This window comes from Microcebus murinus, chromosome 7 (genome assembly GCF_040939455.1).
Source record: "Microcebus murinus isolate Inina chromosome 7, M.murinus_Inina_mat1.0, whole genome shotgun sequence".
NCBI lineage: Eukaryota > Metazoa > Chordata > Mammalia > Primates > Cheirogaleidae > Microcebus > Microcebus murinus.
In genome coordinates, this window is record NC_134110.1 from 59,321,088 (window position 1) to 59,348,096 (window position 27,009).

Consider the following 27,009-nt stretch of genomic DNA (forward strand, 5'->3'; position numbering starts at 1 on the left):
AGTAAGAGGAAAATTTTTACTGGGACTGCTATATTATATTGTTATAGGAACTAGCCTGACTCTAAACCATGTTTCTGGCTCTGGTAAATTTAAACAGAGGTATAAAAGACAAGCCCAAAGCCCTAAAAACAAGTACTGAGATCAGAATGCAGAACCTAGGCCAGGAATCATGAGTTCTAAATTGAGGATTAAGCACTGCTTATCTTAATAGCCTAGAAAAGGGTCCCAAAAAGAGAACCAATATAGAACTAACTCCAAACTAGAAGGTTATAACAGAGATTATCTATGAATCAGGGAAATGAATAAGAATTGTGGGGTAAGAGCCAGGACAAAGCTGAGAAATGTGAACTGGAAGGGGTGGGAAAGAGAGGAGAGTGTTTGAAAACATTGGAAATATTGAAACATATGGTAAATTACGAGACAGTTTGAGCTATGGCATGATTATATAAATCCCTGCTGCAAAATCTGGTGGCAGATTGGAAGCATGTGTTCCAAAACAATCCCATAAGATTTCCTATTGAAGTTGAAGAAAATGAGTAATGAGAGTTTTATGTCTTTAATGATACATGAGTTTCTTCCAAAGGTGATTTTAATGTAACTCTTTAAATGAAAGCAACACTGATTTGTTCCCAATCTCAAATATTTTAGGATATATAATACATAAATTCAGTGACTTGTTTATTCCATATATATCCTCCTTATAAGAAGGTCCCCTTTTCTCCTTCAATGCTCCAAACAGTGAAAAAATTTATTATAGCTAAAAGAAAAGTTACATGAAAGGGAGAAGTGGAAGATGAAGCTGAAAAGATAGGTTAGAGAGGGACTGTGAAGGACACTGTATGCAAAATTAAGGAGTTTGAATTTTATTCAAAGCAATAGAAAGCCTAAAGAGATCTGTAAACCAGGGAATGAATGATTCAAATTTGATTTTTAACAAGCTACTCTGCAGTAATACAGAAGAAAAACCCAGGGTACAGACAAAAGATCCCAAAATACAAGGCAGTGGTGGTACCGGTGAAAACACACTGGCAAGAATTCTCACACTAGTGAGACTTTCTGACATTAAATCAATAGGATTTGTTGACACATTGTAACAGGCTCTGTCACACTCTCATTCCAAAACTTTTCACTGTAGATCAAACATGCCAATGAGATAAATTCAAATTTCTTAGTATGGCATACATACAAACATAGGTGATTTCAACTCATTATTTAACAACTGATACAGTAATATAAAATTAATGTACAAATCAATATATAAATTAACATTAAAAATAAATCTTTCTTTTTTCCAAATAAACTATAGATGTACATATATAGATATCTGCTTTCCATGCAACAAGCATTATAGCATAAATTATTTATGTAGTCATTCTAATAATTTATAATTTGAATTTTAGAAAATGTTGATTCAATCTCTTAAATAGGGTTATGATTTGATATTTAGAATTATATCAAGCTTTTCTTGACATCTTCTACATCTTCTTCATTAAAATGACAATGATTAGGTCCCTACTACCTACCACTTTGTTGCAACTATAAGGCAATTAGGCAGGCTGCCTACATGTCATAGTCATATAAGCACCTAGATGCTAGTGTTTCCCATGGGGCCTAAAACCCCTGTGCCTCAGGATAACCCTCTCTCCCAAAATGGAGATGCCATAAAACCACCTGTACTACATACAGCCTTTTCCGTTGCCTGCACCAACAGGACTCTTAAGAGTATCAGGCAGGAGGCACTGACACTCTAGCCAGTACGTGACTTCTAAGGACCATGTTAATATACACCACTAAAATATTTATATTATACACACACACACAGAGACATATATGTGTGTCTGTGTGTGTGTGTGTGTGTGTACACACATATTTTAGAGACACGGGTCTCGTTCTATGACCAGACTGTAGTGCAGTGACCTAATCATAGCTCACTGCAACCTCAAACACAAGTGATCGTCCTGCCTCAGCTTCCCAAGTAGCTGGGACAGGTGCATGCCACCATACCCAGCTAATTTTTTTATTTTTTGTAGAAACAGGGTCTCACTATGTTCCTCAGGCTGGTCTCAAACTTCTGGCCTCAAGCAATCCTCCTGCCTCAGCCTAACAAAGTGCTGGGATTACGGGCATGAGCCACCATGCCTGGCCAATGATTCAATATTTTAAAAACTAGTATCTCTGTGCTGGTTCATATCAGTTGAATACCAATCCCATATATGAGGCCCTTTACAACTGACTCTTACAAACTAGCTTCATCTTCCACCATCCCTTCTTTCCATCTTCCTTGCACCTAGCAATACAGGAATACTAGCCATTCCCCAAAGACACTATGCTCTTTGACAGTCCATGCTTTGCACATGTCTAAAATCCTTCTCCATATACTAAATTATAATTTTCCTGCAAGGCCAGTTTGAATATTATCTTTGGTTATTAAGCCTTCCTTAAATCCTCCATGTTCCTATACTCACCCATGTGTCTGTGTCTGTTCAATACTTGGTACATACTATTTTAAAGCATTTGTTATGTATTTGAATTATTTATTTACATGATTCTTTCCCACTAGATAGTGAGCACCTCAAGTGTAGAGACTATATCCTATTCCTGTTTCTGAATTAGTATAGTGGTATATAACAGACACTCAAAACACTTATTTAAAGGAAAAACAAATATACCTAAGCCAAAAACAATAACTGTCTTTGATTTTCTATACTGTATGCTTTACTGAAAAATTTTAGATGCAAACTTAAATATGTACAAAGGGATACATATTTTTTTAAATTCTTTTAGAGAGTATACACAGCTTTGTAGAAAAGCACCAGGTAGCACCACTCCCTGATGCTCTCACTGGATCATTTCATGTAGTATAATTATTACTTTTGTCACAACTGGGTTACTACCAGTGAAATTCTGTTTTATAGACACATGTAAAATATTTATTTTTAATTTAATTTGGCCATCCTTTCACATTTTCCTAACATATAAAGTGCATATGATTGCTACCATTATCCTCATCAGAGCAGCATCTAGTATTAGATGTCCCTAAATAGAACATAAATTATTATGTCAATTTTTTTGTTTGCCTTGCCTTCTTTCCTTCCATCTTTCCTACTTGCCTTCTTCCTTTCTTTCTTTTTTTCTTTTTATTGTTTTTTGATATTAACAAACAGCAAGAAACTCATTCATGACAGAATTTCAATAATGGGTTATTTTAATCTTAGAAATAAAAACTTTTATGTAATATAATTTAATTAAATAAATTCAGTAAAGGGACTGCAAACTTCTTTGAAAATATATTTAATCAAGCATGAATTGTAGCGAAATTTTCAAAACTTTATTGAAGTAAAAGTTTAAATCATTACTTAAGCAATAAGTTCCTCAAATTTGGATTCCTGTAATTCAGGGGTCCTCAAACTTTTTAAACAGGGGGCCAGTTCACTGTCCCTCAGACCATTGGAAGGCTGGACTATAGTTTAAAAAAAACTATGCACAAATTCCAATGCATACTGCACATATCTTATTTTGAAGTAAAAAAACAAACAGGCAAAAACACCCGCATGTGGCCTGCAGACCTGGCCATAGTTTGAGACCTGCAGTGTAATTCTTCTTCTCTTCCTCAAACTAAATGTCTTATTTTTATGAAAAAGGCATCACATAAAGCAATGAAGTCAAATAAATAGCATCTTACCACAAAGCAAGATTTTTTTGTTTTTTTGAGACAAGGTCTGTCCCTGCCATAAAGCAAGATTTTAACTTTTTAAACTGTCTGCAAGAGAAAAGCACAATACAGAACCTCTGGTTTACTGGTCTGTATGAAAACTGCCAATATTATACTTGAAATCAATGAACCAAAAAGAAGGAGAGACAGAAAGACTAAATGACACTTTCAAATATATTGGTAAGTATACTAATGGCACGTGAGAGGATAGAGACAACACTAATCAAGATTACTAACTAAAGTTGTCATTGCAGATCAATGAATCTACAGTTAGTAACAGAATTTAATTAATAACTGACATTACAGGCCCTGAGGAGGAATAATTTTAAAAAGATTATTTGTCCTGCAAGGATATGCCAATAACAAATAAAATATTAAAATTGATAAATTAAGATGTTGAAATATTATAGAAGACTATTTTGAAATATTAAGATTTATAAAAAATTCTAATATACCTTAAAATTGAAAGGCTCTACAACCTGAATTCATTCTGAAAAATCTGAAATTAAAGTAATACAATATTTTATTCCCAGAGCTCTTGAATGTAAAATTTTGCGTTTAATATGAATTCCACATGAAATAATGTTATCAAAATGAAGAATTTAATCAATCCCAAGCTGCTACAATCCCAACTACTTCAGCTTTATACAAAGACATGGGAGCAGAATACTATTCGTTGTCCCATACTTCGCATTATCTACTCAAAGGAAAAGCTTTTATTATAAAGTTTATGAGTTAAAGATATCATTGAAATTGTGAATGACTCTCACTTTATGTATTTGCTAAAATGTAGTTACTGACTGCAAAAAATATCTTATCTGATAGTTTTGAGCCTCTGAATGAATTTAATCAAAGATTTCCATGAACTGTGTGAAAGTATGTTAATGAGTATAATGAAGTTTATATATTCGAAGCAAAAAATTCAACTTCAGAAACAAAGGAGTTAAAGTGATTCACCAGTGATAGTCAGTGTCGTAATTTAAGTCCTAAAGAAATTATTAAGACTAGCAGAGCATTGTGTATGCTTGAGGAAGAATATCAACATATTTTTTAGTACTTGATATTTTTTAAAAGTTCAAATGGATTGAAAATCCATTCACGTTATCAGAAGAAACTTCAACATTACATGTGTCAATGGAAAAGAAAGGAAGAGCAGCTAAACAATATTACTACCGTTGAAGTAAAATTTAAAGAGGATAAATTTTCAAAATTCTAATAGCATAAAAGGACTTTCTATCAATCAGAGAAAAAGAAGTAAGTTATTTCCTGCAATTTTATGCCAACTACTTGTATAGAGTTTCTTGTCAATGGTGAAATGAACTTGAAGAGACCACCATTAAACAGTCTTGGTATTATGTGTATCTGTTTCAAAAATAAATAAATAAACCTGATACAAAAAAGATATGCTCACAGAAGTCAGCTAAGTATCTCATTGTAGATGTTGAAAAGATTTTATTTAAAAGTTTTTACAATTCATTTACTGTCTTCCATAATACCTTGCATTTTGTTTTGCTTATAAGTATATAATAAAAAAGTGATTAATTTTTTCACCAAGTCCTATATAGATGTCCCCAAATCTTTTCCAGTTTACCCCAACATGACATACACATCTATTATTGTTTCCTATGTATGGCATGACATGAAAAAAGTTAGGAAGCACTAGTTAAAGGACTGTAACTATTTAGCTAAAATATACAGTGAAAGGGAAGAAGTCTAAAAATGGTGAACAAATCGAGGAAGATCATGAAGGACCTTGTTTGTCATGCTAAGAATTTTATATTAATTTTTTTTCTAGCCTCTGTCAACCAAAGGTCTAGAAGAAAATTAAGCTCTAATGTTCTAAGGCATCCATTGTTGATAAATTATTTCTTATGCATCTAGAATGGTACTATTTATGTTCCCATTCCTGGCAGAAGTAAACTAATTACTTAATATTTTGTGTGTTCCATAGTTCAGAGGAGGGACTCCAGTCAAAGACTACACGCAGTTGGCAATAGGAAGCTACTCATATTTTAAACTAAAGTGTTATATCACCAGATTTTTTATGTTTAAGCTCTTTCCAGCAGCACCATAATTTAGTTAATTTAAATAAAAATTCAAATGATTTGGGATCAAAAGGACCCTAATATTGATCTATGTAAAATCCTACAGCAGCAAAATATGATTTTTCGATTCTTTCTTTTAAACATTATTTTAAATGGCTCGTGATAATGATAACATCCATGGCCATTAGGATTATGATAATTAACATATTACATCAACTTATAACTCACAGGCACTTTCATTTATATAGTGTCATTTTACCCCTATGATAAAGATACCACAGGTCCATAATTCCTTAATCATAATTACAAAATCCAAAAAGCTCTGAAAACAAGAACTTTTTTTGTAAGTCTGGGCCAAAATTCCTAACCTGAATTGGCACGAGGCTATATATAGCCTTTATTTAAGTCACTTGTAAATATTCATATGTTTCACTAAACAAATATTAATGTGTTTCATTAGGGGCTGCTGTCCTAACCCTGGTAAGAGTTACATACCCTACGGTATATGCACTTTTATATTTCTAAAGTCCAAAATACTTCAATTTCCAAACATCTGGCACCACAAGTTTCAGTTATGAGATTATGGACCTGTGTTTTAATCTTCATTTTATAGAATTTAAGGAATTTCATTGACTAACTACTTCAAGACAATGTAACTTGTAAATGATGAAAGTTGAACTCTCATCTAGATATCTAAATCTTGTTTTCTATCCCTTATCCAACACTGACCATAAATGAAAAACGTTTTTTTATCATAGACATTTCATATTTCATGTAATATCATGTAAGCATAAGTTAATGAAAAATTTTCAAAATGCAAAATTAAAAAATAAGTCTTATTTGTATATAACCTTTAAAAAATATTGCCTACTGCTTAAGTTTGTTCTCAGCTTCACTGTTTTACACAAGTGACTAAGCTCATTATCTAGTTTGAGTTCACTGACCCAGAAATTAAAAGCTATTTTTCACAAAATTCATAAAAACTACAAAACAAATAGGACAAAAATTTAAAGGGGGAATCATAAATAAGTATCCAGTTGGCAAATTTTCTAATGTCAATCCTATCAATCCTGGGGCAGTTATATTTTTCAACAAATATTTCTGGTTCTCCCTCATAGTTGGTAGGATTGCACTTCTCTACTCTGAGTTAGGCATGATCATGTAATTTGCTCTGGCCAATGAAATGCCCGCAGAAGTTGAATGTGTACTTCTAAGAGGAAACTTTAAGAGACAACTTGCGATCACCAGTCTCCCTTTTCACAGCTCACAATGTTCCGGACAGCAGCTTCTCTATCAGCCTGTGTCCTAGAATGAGGATAACATGGAGTAGAGACCCCAAGTGACCCAGAGAAAACATGTAGCATGAAAAAGAAATAAACTTTTATTGTTTTAAGATACTGATATTTGGGGACAGCACAGACTACTATAAATTTATACCTCTCAGCTCCAGGTCCACCCTTCTTTGTCCTGTGCTTTGTGATAACAGATCTGGATTCAACTGTTACCTTTTCCCTTTTGCCAGCTGGCACAATGTTAAGCTTTGTCAGTAGAGGGAGCCATAGTGACATCAAAGGAAGAAGGGGCTTCTCTTCCAGGTGCTGGGTGTTGTATTGTTTTTGCTATAATGCATGGCTGCCAGTGGTAGTCAACCTCCTATCATATTTCACCAGGACCCCAGGAGGCATCTATCCAGCAAGTTTCAGCAGCACTCCAGATAATTTCTCAAGAAGTATTGCTGGCTTCCCAATAGGTGACTTCCCAGTGAGTTTCCTGAGCACCCCAGCCAGTCCCACTAACACCCCCACAGATGATTTCCTGCTTGCCTGCCCCAGTCTGGCAGCTCTGTGGGCCACAGCCATAACCTGCAGTGAGGGCTGAATCTCAGCCACAGCCACAGAAGAAGGGACCTCTTGGGCCTCTTCCAAGTTTATTTCTTTTTTTTTTTTTTTTTTAAGAACTAGTATCTCACTCTGTCCCCCAGGCTAGAATGTAGTGACACAATTATAGCTCACTGTTGGAGCAGCCTCCAACTCCTGGGCTCAAGCTAAGCAATCCTTCTGCCTCAGCCTCTCAAGTAGCTGAGACTACAGGCACACACCAACATGCCTGGTTTAAGTTTGCTTCTTTTCTGAGTACTCTACCTCAGCCATAGAAGAGATGGCTGTGGCTGCTCCCTGCTAGAGGTTAATAATCCTTTACATTAAAATAGCCTTGTTCTTTCAATATATGAATGGGGGGGGGAATAAAATAAAATAATAAAATAAAACAAATAGACAAATCAATAAAAACTAAAAAAAGAAAAGAAAAAAATGTCCCTATGAAATTACTATCGTAGTTTCTGTCTCCTGGCAGAAGGAGTAGCAGTTTATCCTAACATATAAAACTATAAACTGCAACATAAATTTATATTAGTAGTTTTGAAGAACAACTTTGGATTCCTTTTTTTCTATCTTATTTCATAGTTACTTTTAATGTTTATATATCTAAGTTAAAACAATTGATTATATTTTAAACACTGTCATGATGCTTAAGTTGTAATACACACTTCTGTACATCTTTTCTTTAAACCAGACTAATGGCTAGAAATTACAAAAAGGAAAAATAATAGCTGAAAGTCCACATATTGTGGAATGGCTATTCAACCAAACATACCAAAAGAAATTATATTCTTGTAAAAAGATTAAATTCAAATATTTGCTTACTCATACTGCAATATAAAGTTTATGTGGAGTCTGTTAAAATGATAACGAAAATACTACATGTAGAAATATTTCAATGACTCTTCACTATAATTAGTCATATGTAAAATTATTTATTCATCCCTCTATAAAAATAAATTATTAACTAAAATGAATACTTAGGAATAGTACTTAATCTTTACACGCAAAGACAGAACAATTCATACTTCTTTCCTCCAATCCCTTCACCCTATCCCCAGTTAGACCAATATTTTAACTCAGGAGGAAATAAAAAGTGAAGAGTAGACTGGCAATAATTTGAGGGCAATATAGTATTATAAACCCATAGAAACATGCACAGTAAAATATTATTTCAGAGCGATTGTTCTGGAATTTGTGTCTCTGAATATAAAATACATTTAAAAGAAAAAGAGTAATACAGTGTCTACCTTATAAAAATACATATCCAAACTTATATATAAACATATATCCACTACTTTACTAAAGAAGGTAGCAATGTCCTTTCAATTGGTATTTTTAAATTGGGGTTTCATAAAAGTATTTATTGATGAAATTGATATTCTCTATAGTTATCAATGCTTTGCACCTAATTAACGTATTAACTTATCCTCCTAATTAACTTATTTATTTAACAAACGTGCTAGGTACTCTTCTAAGGGCTTTACAAGTATAAACTCAATTAATCCTCATAACAGCTTCTGATATTGGTATTATTATTATCCCCATTTTACAAAAAAACACACCAAGGTATATAACTACCAAATAACAACTACGGGTAAAACTAGGCTGTCAGATTCCAGGCACTTAAGCACTATGCTCTTACTGTTTTCCGTAAGAGTAAATGGCAATGTGATGAATTGAAGTTAGAAAGATGTAGGTACAAACCAGTGTTCCTCTACTTACAAGCTTTGTGACCTGGATCCTAGCACACAGCAAACACTGAACAAATGTTAGTTCCTTCATTCAATTCCTGCTTCAAGTCTACAAATACACTCAAATTCAAAATAAACCCCATGTGTGACAGGCTTAAGACATGAAAAGTAGTCTCATGCTCCTGAATTTCCACTTCTCTTTCTTCCATTTCCACATGTTCCTTCTCAGATCCTCAGCTGAGACAACCTTTGGTACCATAAGACTGTCTGTGCAGGCACTATAAGCTCTCATTATATCAACAAAAATAGACTAGAATTTTACTATCAGAACTTTATTAGGACACTAAGAGGAAAAAATTTTTAAAGAAATTAAACAGGAGGTATAAATGTTGCAAAGCATCTTTGCCTTAAGTAACCTTAGCCATAAATAACATCAGACAAAATAGTTTATTATACACACTGGTTCCTTTCTTTGGCTCCAAGTTGTTACCATGTTACGTTGTTATTGTTAACATATCTGAAGACCCATTTGCATATGGGTCAGTACCCATATGCAAATACTCTGTATATCCTTTATCACCCAGAAATTCAATTTTATCACCCTGTATTATATACATCAAACCAGATCTTAAAGCTTCGATGTCTTCAAAGGTACACACCCTCAGCACCAGCTAACCATTTAAATGTCTATACTTGAGTTTCTTGAATTTTAAATTTGTTCTCTTCTGAAGCTTACTTACAAGATGACCCAATTCCACACATTTCTCTCTGAAGATCCATTTAGCTTTCTACCCCTGCAATATCACCATTATTGTCCAGGGAATTTTGTTGTTGGTGTTGGTTTAGAAAATGCTAACAACTGCTATCTCAAATAGAATAATACTCCACACAGTAGCAAAACATAATAGTTACCACCAGCAAGATGGCTTAATCCCTCATATACTTAAACAAACAATAATTAAATGAAAAGTTTTTTAATAGAAATAATATTTATTAAATATATTTTGTTCATTTGTTGCCTACCACTTAATTGATAGTTTAATTAATATCATGCACCAAAACCAATAGCTCTCAGGCCCAGGAGAAGTAACAATGAAACTTCTTGTAAATATGACCATCAAATCCCAAAGATAAACATTTCTTGAAGTATTAGCAGATATCTGCTCTGTATTCAATAATGTTGGAGGAGGTGAACATGAAACAGAGAATATGTGTTTAGGAATGAATAGAGTAATTAAGCAAAATATAATAAAAGTATGAAACAAGGCAATGACAATGAAGATGGTGAGGAAACTAATTTCAAAAATATTTAGGAGACACAACAAACAATATTTTGTAATTGATTATATTTGAGGGCTGAATGAAAGGAAGGAAATTAGGATGACCCCCGTCACCAACAGGTTTTATTTATTTAACAAATGTTTATTGACTGACAATTAAGTGCCTGGTGCTACCCTGAGCATAAAAAAAACTGACTAAAACTTAATACCATCACAGAAACCAGATACACTAAGGAAAACACAGAGATTAGTAACTACAATTGAATATCAGAAACATTAAAGTAAGTATATACAAAATTCTATGGAAATTGAGAGAAGACACCCCCAACTGGAGAAAATGCATCAAAAAGAATCTCATCACAAGAATGGAGCTGCAGACAAAAGTGCTCATCAGGTAAACAGCAAGGCCATGTACATAATCAAAGAATGAAAGAAAATGATGTATAGAGGGACCAGTAAGAAGAGTACTGTGGTTGTATTGAAGAGTCCGTGGGGTGAAGTGGATCCTGAATATCTAAAATCATGATCTAGTCATACCCACAATCCCAGTAATTTTTTACTGAACCAGACTGCATATTCAAACTGAGGACTAAGGAGAGTTTAATAAAGGGATTATTTTACAAAAGTACAGGTAGGGATTCAGAAAACTAAGAAGGGGATGGTATGGTACCTCAGACTAGTAATAGTGGAAAGGAATTTCCAGAACCAGAAGAGAGTAGCTATATGAAGAGGCTCGCCTGTGGTTTTTAGCGCAGAGACACAGCCAACTGCCAACACCTCGTATGGAGGAGGCCTGGGAACAAATAATCTGACCTCATTCTCTTCCTTCTCTCCAATCTCCCAGTATCTCACACTGACAGAACCTAACTGGCAACTGGAGAATAAAGAAACCCCCCTGGTGCAATCCATAGAGGTCAGCCTCCCATAGTACATAGCAGAGTACAAAAAAGCAAAATAGATTTGGAAGAGTAAATGGAAAAATATATAATATGCAGTGATAAACTTCAACAACATTCAATTATATCTCCCTCTAGTCATATGAAATTCACCTTCACTGTCTATAAACCTTTCTAACTTCTATTTGGAGACGGAGTTTAATCATTAGCATTAAACCTGCTAAACTGACTGGGAATGGTGGCTCACGCTCGTAATCCTAGCATTCTGGGAGGCTGAGGCAGGAGGATTGCTTGAGCTCAGAAGTTCAAGACCAGCCTGAGCAAGAACAAGACCCCATCTTTAGAAAAAACAGAAAACTCAATTGGGTATGGCAGCACGAACCTGTAGTCCCAGCTACTTGGGAGGCTGAGGCAGGAGGATCACATGGGCCCAGGAGTTTGAGGTTGCAGTGAGCTAGGATGATGCCACTGCACTCTACCCAGGGCAATGGAGTGAGAACCTGTCTTAAAAAAAAAAAAAAAAAAAAAACCTTGCTGAATTTCTTACATGAGGCTTTAATTTGTCCTAAAATGGATCCTTAGAATTGCAAATTTTACTGTCTCACTCTTAAGTCTGTTTCCAAAGCAAATATCTCTGTCAATATTTAGTGTATGTACCTTCAACAACAAATCCCCAGCTGGAGTATGTTATAAACTGTTTGTGTACCCTCAGAATTCGTATGTTGAAATCTATTCCCCCAGTGTGATGGTATTTGGAGGCAGAGCCTTTGGGGGAGGCAGAGCTCTGCCCTCATGAATGAGATTACTGCCCTTATAAAAGAAATACTAGAGAACTCCTTTTCTCTTGACCACGTGAGGATATAGCCAAAAGACAAACACCTACAAACTAGGAAAAGGGCCCTTGCCAGAGACCAAATCTGCCACCACCTTGATCTTGGACTTCCCAGCCTCCAGAACTGTGAAAATAAACTTCTATTCTTTATAAGCCCTTCAGTTTATGGAAGTCTGTTACAGCAGCCCAAACAGACTAAGACAAGACAATGTACAGCCTATTTGTCACCAAGGAAATGGAAAAGACCCTTCCTGATAAATTCTGTTTTTAAGAATCTTATGTCTGAGTTAAGTTAGATTAGCTTAGACCAGATGATCACTGAAGAGAGATCAACCTGTAGTAATAAAATTCAGCATCATCAAAGTACTTCTGGAGCACAGATATGACTTTAAAAGCTTTTCTCAAAATCAAATAAATAACAGAAAATAATAAAAGAATTTGTATTAATTAAGGTGATGTAAGTCACAATAGCAGATATACCCCCCAAATCACAGTGATTTAACAAAGAATTAAGTATATCTTTTATTCATGTAAAGTCTAATGGGTGTGGGGGAGGGTAGTCATCAGCCAAAACTCAATTACATGGACCCATCTAGATACAAGGAGAGCTGGAAAAGGCAGTCCAAGGCCAGGCAGCTGCAGCCAAGCAACATCTCTATGAAAGAAGAATACAAAGCTTTGTTGAACACTTAGCCATCTCCACCACAAAATTCATTTTTGACACACAAAAACATTGTGCTAATGAAAGCATTAATTAATTCTTTCAGGCTAAAGACAGCTTTTGGTTAAAAAGAATTATGTGTGATAAAACAGATTTTTCATCTATGTGCCTGGGAAACAAACTATTAAAAAATGATAATAGACACCTCAAATACCAACAAAACAAGATGTATGTGGGCATCATCTCCATCTGTCAACTAAACAATACCAATGCACCAAACACCATTGTGGTTATTCTGCTATCTAGCTATAATGTTTATTCAGTGAATTCTTTTTTCCCAGTTTTAATAGCCTGGAATCCTAGTTATAGGATATAATGATCTGCCAAGCTATTTTCCCCTTCCAGCTGAACATAAGGTTAGTTGGAAGAAAAAGTGCTGAAGGGCATAGAGAATTCCATCTTCCTCTTGTGCCTAAAAGAGTATTTACCCAGACCCTCTTTTTAGTAGAGTCTACTAAATTATATGTGTGTTACATAAAACTACTAAATGTTTATAATGTATAAACTATTAATATATATAATTTGTTGATTCTAGATGCCTTTTAAAAAGCATTTAGCTAGCACTATGTTCTACAGAAAAAATAAATCAGTGCTTTTGACAAGTAAATATAACATAGATACAAGAAATGTTCACAATCCATAAACTGCATAAAAGTTGCTACTTCTTGGCCAGTTAACTAATTTATACTATCCAGTTGCCTTCAATTTTATAGGTACAAGTACTAGAAAGAAAGCAGGCAAAATAATATTGTATCACTCCTGGGTCTAAACCATTTCTTAACTTTTCCTTTTCCATAACCCTGCATCCAATCCTATTTTTGGAACTTCTCATCACAAAACCCAATAAAATTTATCTCCCTTTCATAACACAAACACTTTCTAAAATCCTGTAATAATTCAATAAGCAAATATAAAGAGGTACAGAATCTTCACAACTTTAACATGTCATTCCCATAGCTAATCTCCTTTCTATATTTTCCTAAAATATACTCACATTTCCAAAATTCCCTTAGAGGTGATGCAGGCATACAGGAAAGGAAATTTGTCCTAGTGAAGCCTAACATATAAAACAAAGATTGTGTGATAATTTAAAATACTCAAAGAATCAAACAAAACCAGAAGGTGAGAAATTCACTAAGTTATCAATGGGAGAAAGGAATGTTTGGTAAAAGGATGACAGATCAAGAGTTTTGAAAAAAAATCACATGGTTTGAATATATCCAGTAGAAAACATTTTGCAAGCTATTAAGTAGGATTCCTTCTAATTATGAATGTATTCAAAGATCCTTAGTCGTTCCCTTTTTCCCCCATTTTCTTTGTCCTCTCTTTTCTTCTTTCCCTTTTTGCCTGTTTTATTATAGCTCTATTATTTTCCACCCACCCCACTATATTCCAAGTTGTAGTCACTGCTAGTACTCATATTCATGTTATGAAACTCTCTGAAATAACTAAAACAATAAAAGAAACCACTTCACAACTACTCCTACAAAAGAACACTGGTCCTGAAACCAGATGAATTCAGAGATTACCATCAGTGAGATGAGGAGACACACACAGATATATATTACGTACAGCAGTTAGTGGAACAAGTAGTTAAGCAAGTTAGTTAAGTAAGTCAGACTTAAGAGCATACCTGACCTTTTACACACAGTTGTCAAACCCTGGCAATTTAGAGGCTTAAATTTTTCAAAAATCTGTCTTAACACTCCACCTCCACTGCCTTATTTCATATCTTCATCATTTATCACCTGGATTACTATAAGAATCTCCTAACCAGTGCCCTTGTCTCTATTATTACACCTTCTCATCAATCCATTATAATGTAAGAGTGCCCTTTTTTTCAACAAAATTCTGATTACATTTATGTCATGCTTAAAATCCCTCCATTACTTCCTATTGCCTTCAGGATTAAATCCAAATTCAAAGAATAGCATATAAGGTTTTCTAAACTTTAACCCTTGCCACCTCTCCAGTATCCTCTACTGGCTTCCTCCATTTAAACCCTATGGTATTCTGAACCACTTCAAATGAGTTTCTTGACCATTTCCTGCCTCTCTTTTATAAATGAAGGGTTTTGAGGGAAAGGTTGACTTGGGAGTTTTAGGATTTTTGCTTGAAACATCTGCCCAACTAATATCTACTCATCATTTGAGACTCAGCCTAAATGTCATCTCCCCAAGACTGGATCAAGTGCTCTGCTTGAATATACCTATGCTACACTGTACACAATGGTCTCCTAGTACTCATCATGCAATATTTTAATTGTGGTTTATCATGTTTCTTACAATGACCTCCTTAAGGGTTAGCTTATAATGGTTAAAAGTATTTCAACGCCCAGAGATATGTGCATTTCATTAGGAGACTAGAGAATACAAAAATCTTTAATATCTAGGATATTCCAGAGATTTTAACTTCCAGAGATTTTTTTTTTTTTTTTTTTTTGAGACAGAGTCTCACTTTGTTGCCCAGGCTAGAGTGAGTGCCATGGCGTCAGCCTAGCTCACAGCAACCTCAAACTCCTGAGCTCAAGCAATCCTTCTGCCTCAGCCTCCCGAGTAGCTGGGACTACAGGCATGCGCCACCATACCCAGCTAATTTTTTCTATGTATATTAGTTCACCAATTAATTTATTTCTATTTATAGTAGAGACGGGGTCTCGCTCTTGCTCAGGTTGGTTCAGAACTCCTGAGCTCAAAGCATCTGCCCACCTCGGCCTCCCAGAGAGCTAGGATTACAGGCATGAGCCACCGCGCCCGGCCACTTCCAGAGATTTTAACAGGATAGTTTGACACTGTCAAACAATACCACAGAGACAACAAAGTACTAATAATATTAGCCTGACATACTTTTACTATAGTTAAAATGTACTAAAAACACCTTTACAGTATTTTTTTCATGATACTTCACATTTTTATGTGTTCATAGGATTATGGTTGGCCTTAGATTGTCTACCCCCAGAGAATAGGAACTATTTCTATTAAAGGCATTCTGTGCACTACTTATCATTCAGTTCTGCTAAACACAAAGGAAATTTTTAAATGCTGTGAAAGTAATCATTTTTAATGAAAAATATTTAATTCCTAATATTCTATAAATTTTAAAATGATATAATGTCAAAATATTGTTATAGTTTCTAGTAAGAAAAGATATGGTCTTAGTCCAAAAGCAAGATGAATTGCAATCATACACAAATACTACAGTTTGCTTCTGGGTAAAATAAGCAAAGTTGGGTAATGTTTAAAAATTATATTTGATTTCAAAAATAAGGGCCCTACTACACAAGCAAACCTTTCTCTTTTGGATTATTGCATTTCACCTTAAAAGTAAGCACCACCTAAGTGAACATCGTATTTCATTCCCAATGTTTTATTCATTCACCCAACTAATATTTTTGAGTACTACTATGTGTAATGCATTATATTATTAATAAAGTAGAAGGTAAGTCTGCACTGATGAACAAGACAGACGTTGTATGTGCTCTCTTGGAGTTTATAATCTAGCAGGGTAGAACCCACCATAAACAAGTAAATAAACAAATCACTGTAAATTTTGATAAGCATAATTTGGTAAATACAAAAGATGTTATGATAAAGAATAAGGAGAAAGCCTACTTAAGAAAGCATGGTCAGGGCCAGGCGCTGTGGCTCACACCTGTAATCCTAGCTCTTGGGAGGCCGAGGCGGGCGGATTGCTCAAGATCAGGAGTTCAAAACCAGCCTGAGCAAGAGCGAGACCCCGTCTCTACTATAAATAGAAAGAAATTAATTGGCCAACTGATATATATATAAAAAATTAGCCGGGCATGGTGGCGCATGCCTGTAGTCCCAGCTACCTGGGAGGCTGAGGCAGTAGGATCACTCCAGCCCAGGAGTTTGAGGTTGCTGTGAGCTAGGCTGACGCCACGGCACTCACTCTAGCCTGGACAACAAAGCAAGACTCTGTCTCAAAAAAAAAAAAAAAAAAAAAAGAAAGCATGGTCAGAAAAAAGCTCTCTAATGATGCAAATTTGAAGCTAAGACCAGAGGACAAGAAAGAGACAGTCATATAAAGCTTGAGTATATCTGAGAGGCAATATGAAGATGAGCATATCTTCAGAATTAGCTTAACCTAATAATGTTCTCTAGGTTCTCAGATATGGTATGTATAAGACAAATAAGTAAATTTGTATTTAGGTTCAATAATAGAGTGAAAAACTGATCCCAAGCAAATCTTTGTAAGGATAATTACAAAGTAATTTCCACAAATTAATCCCCTCACATTGACCTGTGACAAGTGATTGTCACCTGTGACAATCAATATTATGCCAGTAACCAATAATTTGGTGTCAGTGATTATTTTTTACTGCTATGCCTTAGTTATGAGACTCCCTAAGAATAGTTTGTGTTGAGGAAACTGCTCCTAAGTCCTTACCCTCTATCTCCCCATCCCTAGTCTTCTAGACAAATAATGAAGTCATTAAAAAGCCATCTGGACATATTTTGGCTTTCTAGTAGACAAGGGAAAAAAATCGCTCAATGTTTAGAAAGTGAGAAGAAGATGTCACCCAGGAATGCTATGATAATATTATGGTTTAAAAAGTGCTGTCTATAAGCAGGTAACAGTAACAATCACTTATTAAACAACTACTTGTGCCAGGACACTTAATCTGCAATATCACAACAATCCTTAGAGATAGGTGTTATTACTCAGATAGTATAGATGAGAAAACTGAAAGAGTTTAACAACATAAGCAAGATACTACAGTTATTAATTAGTAAAGTAAGTTTTCACATCCAAATTAATCTGGTCCATCACATTTGCTTCCACTACCTCTTTCTTCATCACATAATATAATTAATTAGTGCTTTATCAAAATGTATCATCAAAAAAAAAGATATTTAATTATCCCTATTTACTTTAAAATATAGTATATATATAAAGAATGTATTAAGAAATGTATGACATTTCTCATGAAATGTCAATTAATTTTTTAGAATGCATTTTGAATCCAAAAAAGTCACATTTATGTTGATCTACATGTACAATAATCACTTTTGTTGAAAAGTATTCATGATTCAAATTGCATCATTTATCTGACATGCCAGGTAAAAAGAAAATATGGTAGGTATTTTTTGAATATTAGAATGGGGAAGTTCATTCTAAGTAGATCACAAATCCAAAAACCATAAAACAAAAATATAATAAATGCAAATACATTTTTTTCAAAATCCTGACCAGTAAAAAAGGCATAAGCAAGGTTCTAAAACAAATAACATATAAAGAACCTCTACAAACCACTAAAAATTACTAACCAAAAAGGAAATACAAATGGCTCTAAACAAATGTAAAAAGCTCTAAATCTCACCAATAAGAAAATTGCAAATTAAGTCTACAGCAATATAGTTTTCACTGAAAAATTGGCAAAGATTACCACACACTTAGTTGACAAATATGTTGAAAAATCTCCTCTTAATACACGCTACTTATACATACTTCCTCTACAAAGAAAATTTGGCAATATTTATTAAACTGTAAACTATGCGAACTCTTTGATCCAACAATTTTGTTTCCAGAAATTTGTCTAAGATCTATCTATTCATACATATCAGAAATGATATCTGTACAAAGATATTTATCACAGTATTGTTTCTAATGACAAAATATTTAGAAACAACTTACATATCCATAAATGTGATACTAAAGAAATTATGGAACATTCATCAAATGGGATAGGAAATAGCCATTAAAGTGAATTAAGCAGCTATATATTAACAGATGTGGAACTGATCTTCTAAAAAGCAAACTGCAGGGTACATTTGTGTTTTTATGTTTACATCCATACATTCATACATGTATGTGCACACACACACATGTGTTTACAGGCACATACAATATTGGATATCTATTCTTATGTACAGACTATTTCTGAAGGAGTATACAATATACTGGTAACAGTAGTTGCCACTGGGTAGGGGAAATAGGACCTAAGAAATTTTGTACCGTGTGTGGGTGTGGGTGTGTGTGTCTGTGTGTGTCTATAAAATGTGTTAAATAAAAAATTTTATAAATTGACTTTGGAAACTACTTTTAAAATTGAATTATTAAAAAAATTTAGAACTGTTCATCTATATGTTAATACAAGCTAATTGTTACCTTAATCTATCATGGAAATTTGTACTTAATTCCTTCCTTTATTTGGGGAGCAAATTATCCCCTTAACAAAAACTCTAAACTGAGAATGAAAAGTTAATATATATATCAAGAAACATATAATTTTTAATTTGTACTATAAAAACAGTCTATATGTACATAGTAGAAACTCAATAAATATTTATTAAATGGGCCGGGCGCGGTGGCTCACGCCTGTAATCCTAGCACTCTGGGAGGCCGAGGCGGGTGGATTGCTCGAGGTCAGGAGTTCAAAACCAGCCTGAACAAGAGCGAGACCCCGTCTCTACTATAAATAGAAAGAAAATTAATTGGCCAACTAATACATACAGAAAAAATTAGCCAGGCATGGTGGCGCATGCCTGTAGTCCCAGCTACTCGGGAGGCTGAGGCAGTAGGATCGCTTGAGCCCAGGAGTGTGAGGTTGCTGTGAGCTAGGCTGCTGCCATGGCACTCACTCTAGCCTGGGCAACAAAGTGAGACTCTGTCTCAAAAAAAAAAAAAAAAAAAGAAAAAAAAAATATTTATTAAATGAATGCATTTTATTGATTTCAATGGGTTTGCTTTCCTCATACATTTTTTCACAATACATACACAAAAACCCACTAGAAATTCAACTTTTAATAAATTGTTTTTCTTTCAAAAAGAGTCACACAAAATTGATAAACTACCTCACTAATATTACCACAATTCAAATCAACATTATTTATTAGTTATCTATTATGTGCAGGTGCAAAACATAAACTAAAAAAGAGAGTAAATTTTGATTCTTGTCCTCAAGAAGTTTACAGTCTTGAGAGATAAGGCTTAAATCAACAATCACCAAAATGACTTTACAAATTTTCTGACTGAATTAGACAAATTAAAACTTTTACAAAAATTCATGTAAGGATAAAAAAATTAATTACTGACCTGGTATCTAATGAGATGTAAAAATGCTTCCAAAATTATAGTATCTCACTTACATGTAAAATGGTATAATCTGATGATGACAGAAGACTTCCTGACTCTGTGGATGTTCAGCTGGCTTTGAAGAAATTACTAATAATTAAGTATAAATAGTTATTAACTAATCAGGCTCCTAAGGAGAGAGATTAGTGGTTCACTCTGTTTTGATAGTTCTCATTAAAAATATCTCAGACATCAATCTTTTAATATAAGCATATTTATTTATAAATTATATGCACTGTAGTATTGTTAATCTACATATTATTAATAAATTTTCTTTCATTTTCTAAAAATAGAAATATATAAGTTTTAATATTTTCTTCCTATATCCCAATATATCATCTTGTGATGCTATTGAGCATGCACACTCCACTTTGCATAAATATTTATATAAACACTGAAACTCACAGATCATGCAAAAGTATTTTTATTCAATTGTTTCAACCTTTTCACATATCAAACTTACTGTTTTAACATAGGTGTTAAAAGGCAGCAGACATGAATTTAAATTTAAATTTATTTCTCTCTATCCATGACCTTCTCTCAGAATAGAAGTTAACATGCAATTAAATGGACATCACTAAAGAGAAACAAAGGATAGCACAGTCATAAACAGAGAAATGGGCCCTAAAACTTTATGGGAAGTAGTATTTATTGAAGAATATTAGTATTTTCCTAAATGTTACATGTGTTATTTAATAACCTTATTGATAACATATTATTTAATAAACTATCAAATTCTTCAAATGGTCTGTCTCTCATTACTATAATTCTATTATAAAGTCTATTCTTTTCTTCATTTTCCTTGCCTACTCGTAACCTATTAAAAAAATTTTAAAGAATACCTAAAACTAAATTTCCAAATATATTATGTTTTAACCTCCATATAACTTCTTGTTAGAATGAATATAAAAATAATTCTGAAACCATGTAAGCCATTTTCAGGTAAGACTCCTCTCTAAGACTAAGTTAGGGAAAAATGCAAATAAATATTTAAAATAATCTGGATATATACTTTTCATCAATGTAATCTTTAGATGCATGAATCAATGTTTAAAAAATGTTTGTTTCTACCTAACCTATGCAAATATAAATACAAAAATATCACATGTATTTGAATAGTATGTAGATTTATGTATAGATGTAATATATACACATGTAGCTATCTGAAAAACCCTTTTACATTTTCCTAATAAAATATACTGTTCATTTTGAGTAATCCTAATTCAATACTCAAAATTTCTACTTAAATTTCCATGTAGTACAACAGTAAATAGACTATATTTACTATAATCTATTTATAAACTATATAAACTATAGTGAACTAGCCAATAGACTATGATTAACATATTATTTAAAAAATTATATTTAAATATGTAGGTCAAAGAAATAAAACTACAATTTATTTGAGCATCATTTTGGCAACACTGATTTAGCAATTATAGTAAAAATTATAAATTCATATATGTAAATATCAAACTGTAAGTCATCAAAAGCTATTATGTGCTGTCACACATAATAAAATTAAGCAGAGTTAGGAATCTGCTCAAAAAGCTTTTTAAAATAATGCTTTCTTCTTCCATTAGTTAGAATAAACTGCTTAAATCTCTTAATTTTTTTCATGCCCCAAGCCTATTAATAAATAACATTCCCAAATAAGTACTGAAACCCAGAAATGAGTTTTGAAGAAGAAATTCTTCATTTCAGTTACTATGTCAGGAATACATTTGCTATTTTAGTCCTTCAATATTTTGTAAGTAGTAGTATACTTCTCTAAGATTTATAGATATTTGATATGTTTGTCACCATAAATTATTTAAAGTAGTATTTTTCATTAAAGTATGAAAACATATAGCTATAACAGAGAAAACTGTTTCTTTATAAGTGCATGAAAGAATACTAAATTCAACAACCTGTTTTTAAAATTTACCTAAGTAGGTGTCAGTGTGTTAGTTCCTTCATAAAGGAACTCTATGCTTTCAATTGTGTATTTCTATGGAGAATATAGGAAAAGTATATTTGAAGATATGCAAAAGAATGTCCCCACTTTTTCAATATAAACTGTAACAAGTTAATCACTCAGCGAATAACTCATTTCAAGTAAACAGAAAAAAGTTGAGTTGGACAAACAATAAGGTTATACATCTTCTGCACAATCTCTTTCAAGCAGTAACTGAGAAATGAAGTAACCATAAAACATTTAAAAGCAAAACCTGTAGAAACAAATCTCCTTGCTACACTGACGAGAAAAGGATCTTCTAAGCTAAATAAAACCTCGTCTGGACAGTTCCCTGGTGCTGAAGTTACACAGGCGCTAAACCGATGCTTGGGTGCTGCTTTCACTCCTCCCACCCTTGGAAAAACCCCAGTTGCCTAGACTGTGTGCACGAACAGTAGAACTTCACAAGGCAGGGAGGATCCCAAACTGCAGTAATGATAGGAACCGGAGTCTCTTCAGGATTAAACAGATTTACTATTATAGTTGCAAACAGGAAGAGCAGCAGAGTGCGGGGTGTTAGCACCCGCCTAGGGGGAGGGGCTGGAAGATGGCGGCGGCCGCACACCCACCCGAGACGCGACAGAGCTTAGGCGCCTCGCCCGCGCCGCCGCCCGCCTGCCCGCGGCGACCGTGGGCAGCTCTGCCGTTCCCAGCGTCGAGGGAAGAGCCTCCCTGCGAAGGCGCCGGACTAGGAGCCCCTGGCGGCGTCCGCAACCCAGACCGGCGCGCCTTCGCCCAGGTCCGGCCAGGGAGCACCTGTGCACGGCCATATTGGATTCCTTGCCCCAGTCACTGCCTCCGCACGGGGGCGGCGGGAAAAGAGAAGGGACGCGCAGACCCTGGGTTCAGCCCCAGCCCCGCCGGGGTCCCGGAGCCGAGCCGACTCGCGGGGAAAGCCCGGGGGGCGCCGGGGAAAATTACACCGACCAAAGGTTCGCCATCCTCACCTCAGCCGGCCTGGGCGCCCTCCCTCCCTGACACACACCCCCGCGCTCAAACACCCAGAAAACAGCCCCGGCGGCCGGCGCTGGCCGCAGCCCTCGTGGCCCTGGCGCCGCCGGCGGAGAGGGAGGGCGGCGATCCGGGGTGTGCAGGCGGCCGCAAGGCAGCGGCCGAGGGGGCGGAGGGCAGGGAGAGAGGCGGGAATATGGAGCCGTGTCCTTACTTGAGCACGGACTGCTCCTTCTCCTCTTCTTTCTTCTGCCGATCCATGACGGCCAGTATGATTTTCCTCTCCTCCTCCGTGAGGTGGCTGAGGTCCGGCATCTCGGGCTGCAGGGGCGGCTGACAGGCCGCCGGGGTGGGAGCCGGGCGGCCCCGGGGCCCGACAGGAGCCGACATGTTTGGTGGAGCCGAACCACCCTAGGGAAGCAGGGAGGCAACTCCACTGGCAGCGACGGCACCGGCGCGGGCGGCTGGGGCAGCCTCCGGCGCCGGGACAAATACATACAAATCAATGGCCTTCAATCCGAGGCGACAGCCCCCCTCCCCCAAGAAAGAGCGGGGGGAGGGGAGGGCGAGCGCGCGGGGAGGGAGGGCTGAGGAGTGCGCTCCGGGAAATGTTTCTTCTTCCCGGGGGCGAAGGGCTGGCAAGTGAGCGGTTCAGGGGAGAGGGGAGCAGGAGGCCCGGACGCGGAGTGCGCGGAGCGGCAGAGGAGGGTGGTGGAGTAAGGTGGCGGGGACAGCTAAGGGTGGGGTGACTGGAGGGAGCAGGCGGGAGGGCGGCGCGCGGGCCGGGGCGCGAGTGTGTCCGGCAGGGTGGGGGCGCGCGCCGTTCTGAGGGAACGGGGTGCCCGCGAGCCAGGCCCCGGAGGAGTCCGGGGAACTCGCTTGGAGCGCCCGGAGGCGGCGTCCAGCTGGCCGGAGGGGCACCCAGGCGGGAACGGGGAGGGTAGTGGGGAAGCAGGGGCGACTTCCCAGACAAGCAGCTCGGCGGTCCCGCCAGCTGACGCGTCACAGGGCTCCCGCGTGCCGCGGATGGAGGACCCCTGGAAAAACGCCCGGGTCGCGGGGCCGGGGACTGCCGCGGGAGACCCCGCTCCCACCCCCACCCGGGGCTAGAGTGGGGAAGCGAAAGCCGGGAAGGAATGACAGGGACTAGTGGCGGAGAGCCCCGGGGCCAGGGCGCCTCGGCTGCCAACGCCCGCGATCCAAGCGAGCTCTGACCCGTAGCAGGGTCGAGTGCCGGCCCCTCCTCATCACGCGCCCGCCCGGGGTCGCTCAGCCACCGCCCCTTGGGTCCTTGGAGTCTGTGCTCCCCGCGCCGCCGCCGCCGCCGCTCGGTGCCGCTGCCCGCGCCTCCTCCGCCCCTCCGCCTCCCCGGCTCTTCCCGCGGGGACCGCGTCACCTCCCAGCTGCCCAGGCCGGGCACGGCGGGCGCCCCGTGAGCGGCTGCCAGCCCTCCGGAGCGCGGTCTGAGGGCCGGGGCCGGGCGGGGCGTGGGGAAATGGAAGCGTGGGGGGAGGGGCGCCCGAGTTTCCCGGGACGAAGGTGTGGAGAATGTGGGCGTGTGAGGGGGCGCCCGAGGGGTCGGGAAAAGGGAAAAGGCGGCGGGGAGTGGCAGGGGGTAGGTAAAGGAGTGTGAGTGTGGGGGCGCCTGAGGTATTGGGGGCGGGGCGAGGAGCCTGTGAGAACGGTGAAGCGCCGGAGTGTCAGGTCTGGAGACTGAGGAGTGTGAGGGGGGAGGCAGGGGAAGGTCAAGTCCCGAGGTGACAGAGTGAGCGCACGGTGGGCAGAGAGGGGACCGGGGAAGGGGACGTGAGCGAGCGTGGGGGCGGGGTCCCCTGGGGGTCAGGGATGGGGGTCCAGGAAGGGGAGAAGCGTGGAGGGGCCTCAAGGGATTGTCTGAGGGGGAAGGGAGCTGTGAGCGAGTGGGGAGCGCAGGTGGTCGGTCCAGCCTGCTGGGACCAGGCTAGGGCCCCGGAGTGAGGAAGTTCTGGAAGACCGTGCTGGTGGCAGAGAATGCGGAGAGGTGCTGAGGGGAGGACGGAAGAGAGACTGGGAGAGTTAGGCTTGTACGGGGAGGGGTGTGAAAATGAAAAGCCTACGACGAGAGGCAGTGAGGGTGAAAGGACTCAGTATCATCCGGAGAGCCATCCGCTTGGGCAGAGGGCCAAGGCCAAGACCTCTCCTTTAGGTCCTTTCTGGCGCTCGCTCTAGTCTAGAAAGAAGAGGCAGAGAAGCTAAGAGAACGGCTTAGAGTCAGGGTAGACAAAAAACAGCTCCAGTGAGAACAGAGGTAGCGGCCGCCGGCTTCTCCTGTGCGTGGTGCTGGGCGCCGCCCAGACAGCCCTCGGCGCGGGGCGGGGCGGGGAGCGGGCGGGAGGCTTAGAGGTGAGGCCGGGGCGGCCGGAGCTGGGGGTGGATCGCCGGGGATCTCCCCTTCTTCCGGGCTCTCTGGGCGAGCACTGCGGTGACGGGGGGGCGGGGAGGAGCTGTGTGTACACACCCCTACCCAGCCTTCCACTCTCAGGCTGTTCAGTACCAAGCCAGATTACAGTCTGATGAGTAATGTAAAGCCTTTGGGGTTTGTATTGTATTTACCTTCTTGGTGTGTAGTAAACTCTCTCCCTCCTCCCTCTGTTCCCCAGGTACCATCTGACTAACTCCCAATTTAAGAGGTCTGGGGACAGAGAAAGCAGCCCCAGAAGTCTCTTGTTATTTCTAAGCTTAAATTTCTATTTTTCTTTTCTCCCATGCCTTGTAATTGGGTAGAGAAAAAAGTTTACTCAAGTGCTTTTGTTATTATTATTACTTACCTGTTTCAGACAAGACTCATACTCCAAATAATTGGGTTTTCATCTCTTTGGAACTGAGCAAACCAGGTGAGATCATAGGAATCCCCATTTAGTTAATTTCACTTTAGAGTTAAAGAATTTAACTCTAAGTTTAAGAATTTAAATCTCTAATCCAGCTCATCATCCTGTGGGAAATCGAAGAGGAAGAACAGCTAGCTAGTAAACTGCAGAGCTTAAACTATTAATAGAACCTAGATATTTTTATTCCAATTTTAAAGCATAATGGTTTTTAACCCTAGCTGCACATTAAATTTACCTGGGCCACGTTTGTAAAATACTACCAGGGGGCTGGGTACGGTGGCCCACGCGTGTAATCCTAGCACTCTGGGAGGCCAAGGCAGGAGATTCGCTGGAGGTCAGGAGTTCAAGACCAGCCTGAGCAAGAGTGAGACCCGTCTCTACTATAAATAGAAAGAAATTAATCGAAAACTAAAAATACATAGAAAAAATAAGCTGGACATGGTGGCGCATACCTGCAGTCCCAGCTACTCAGGAGGCTGAGGCAGAAGGATCACTTGAGCTCAGGAGTTTAAGGTTGCTGTGAGCCAGGCTGACGCCACAGCACTCTAGCCCGGGCAACAGAGTGAGACTCTGTCTCCAAAAAAAAATACTACCTGGGCCCAACTCTAGATCAAATGAATCAGTCTCTGGGGTTAGGACCCTGGTTGTGGATGTAGCTTGAAAGTTCTTCAAGTGACTAAAGTAAAGGTTGAGAACTACACCATGTGCATTGCAAAATAGATAATAGAGTAGGGAAAAAAATCACAACTAATAAGTAGAAAACAAGCAAAAAGAACACTTCTAAAGAGAACTGATTTTTTAAGCTAAAATTAAAATGTTGCATTTTACCATACACACTTTCATATGTAATGACAGGTACCAGTAAATACAGATATCTTCAACTTTACCTTAGGAAACCCTAGTGTTACTAAAATACACTAAGCGCCCCTTTAAATGAGAGGAGAGCAGAACTAAAAATAATCAAAAGGAATAAGTGGAACACTCTACCTTATTCAACTATTTCTGAGCCAGATTTGAAAATAATACCACCTCCCACCCCC

General features: G+C 38.0%; 1 protein-coding gene across 38 annotated transcripts in view; it reads right to left on the minus strand.

Annotated features, from left to right (window-relative positions):
* Positions 1–23,850, minus strand: part of RIMS2 (regulating synaptic membrane exocytosis 2) — a 614,692-nt gene extending 590,842 nt beyond the window's left edge. For 14 of the 38 annotated variants that reach the window (XM_012784282.2, XM_020288971.2, XM_012784281.2 and 11 more), the window contains exon 1: positions 23,317–23,848. In XM_012784282.2, the coding sequence (XP_012639736.1) occupies positions 23,317–23,492 (176 nt within the window). In that variant the 5' untranslated portion in view covers positions 23,493–23,848. Of the gene's footprint in view, positions 1–23,316 lie in introns of all 38 variants that reach the window. The other 24 variants (XM_076005085.1, XM_076005081.1, XM_076005083.1 and 21 more) reach the window with 3 other exon arrangements.
* Between the last annotated feature and the right edge of the window lie 3,159 nt (positions 23,851–27,009).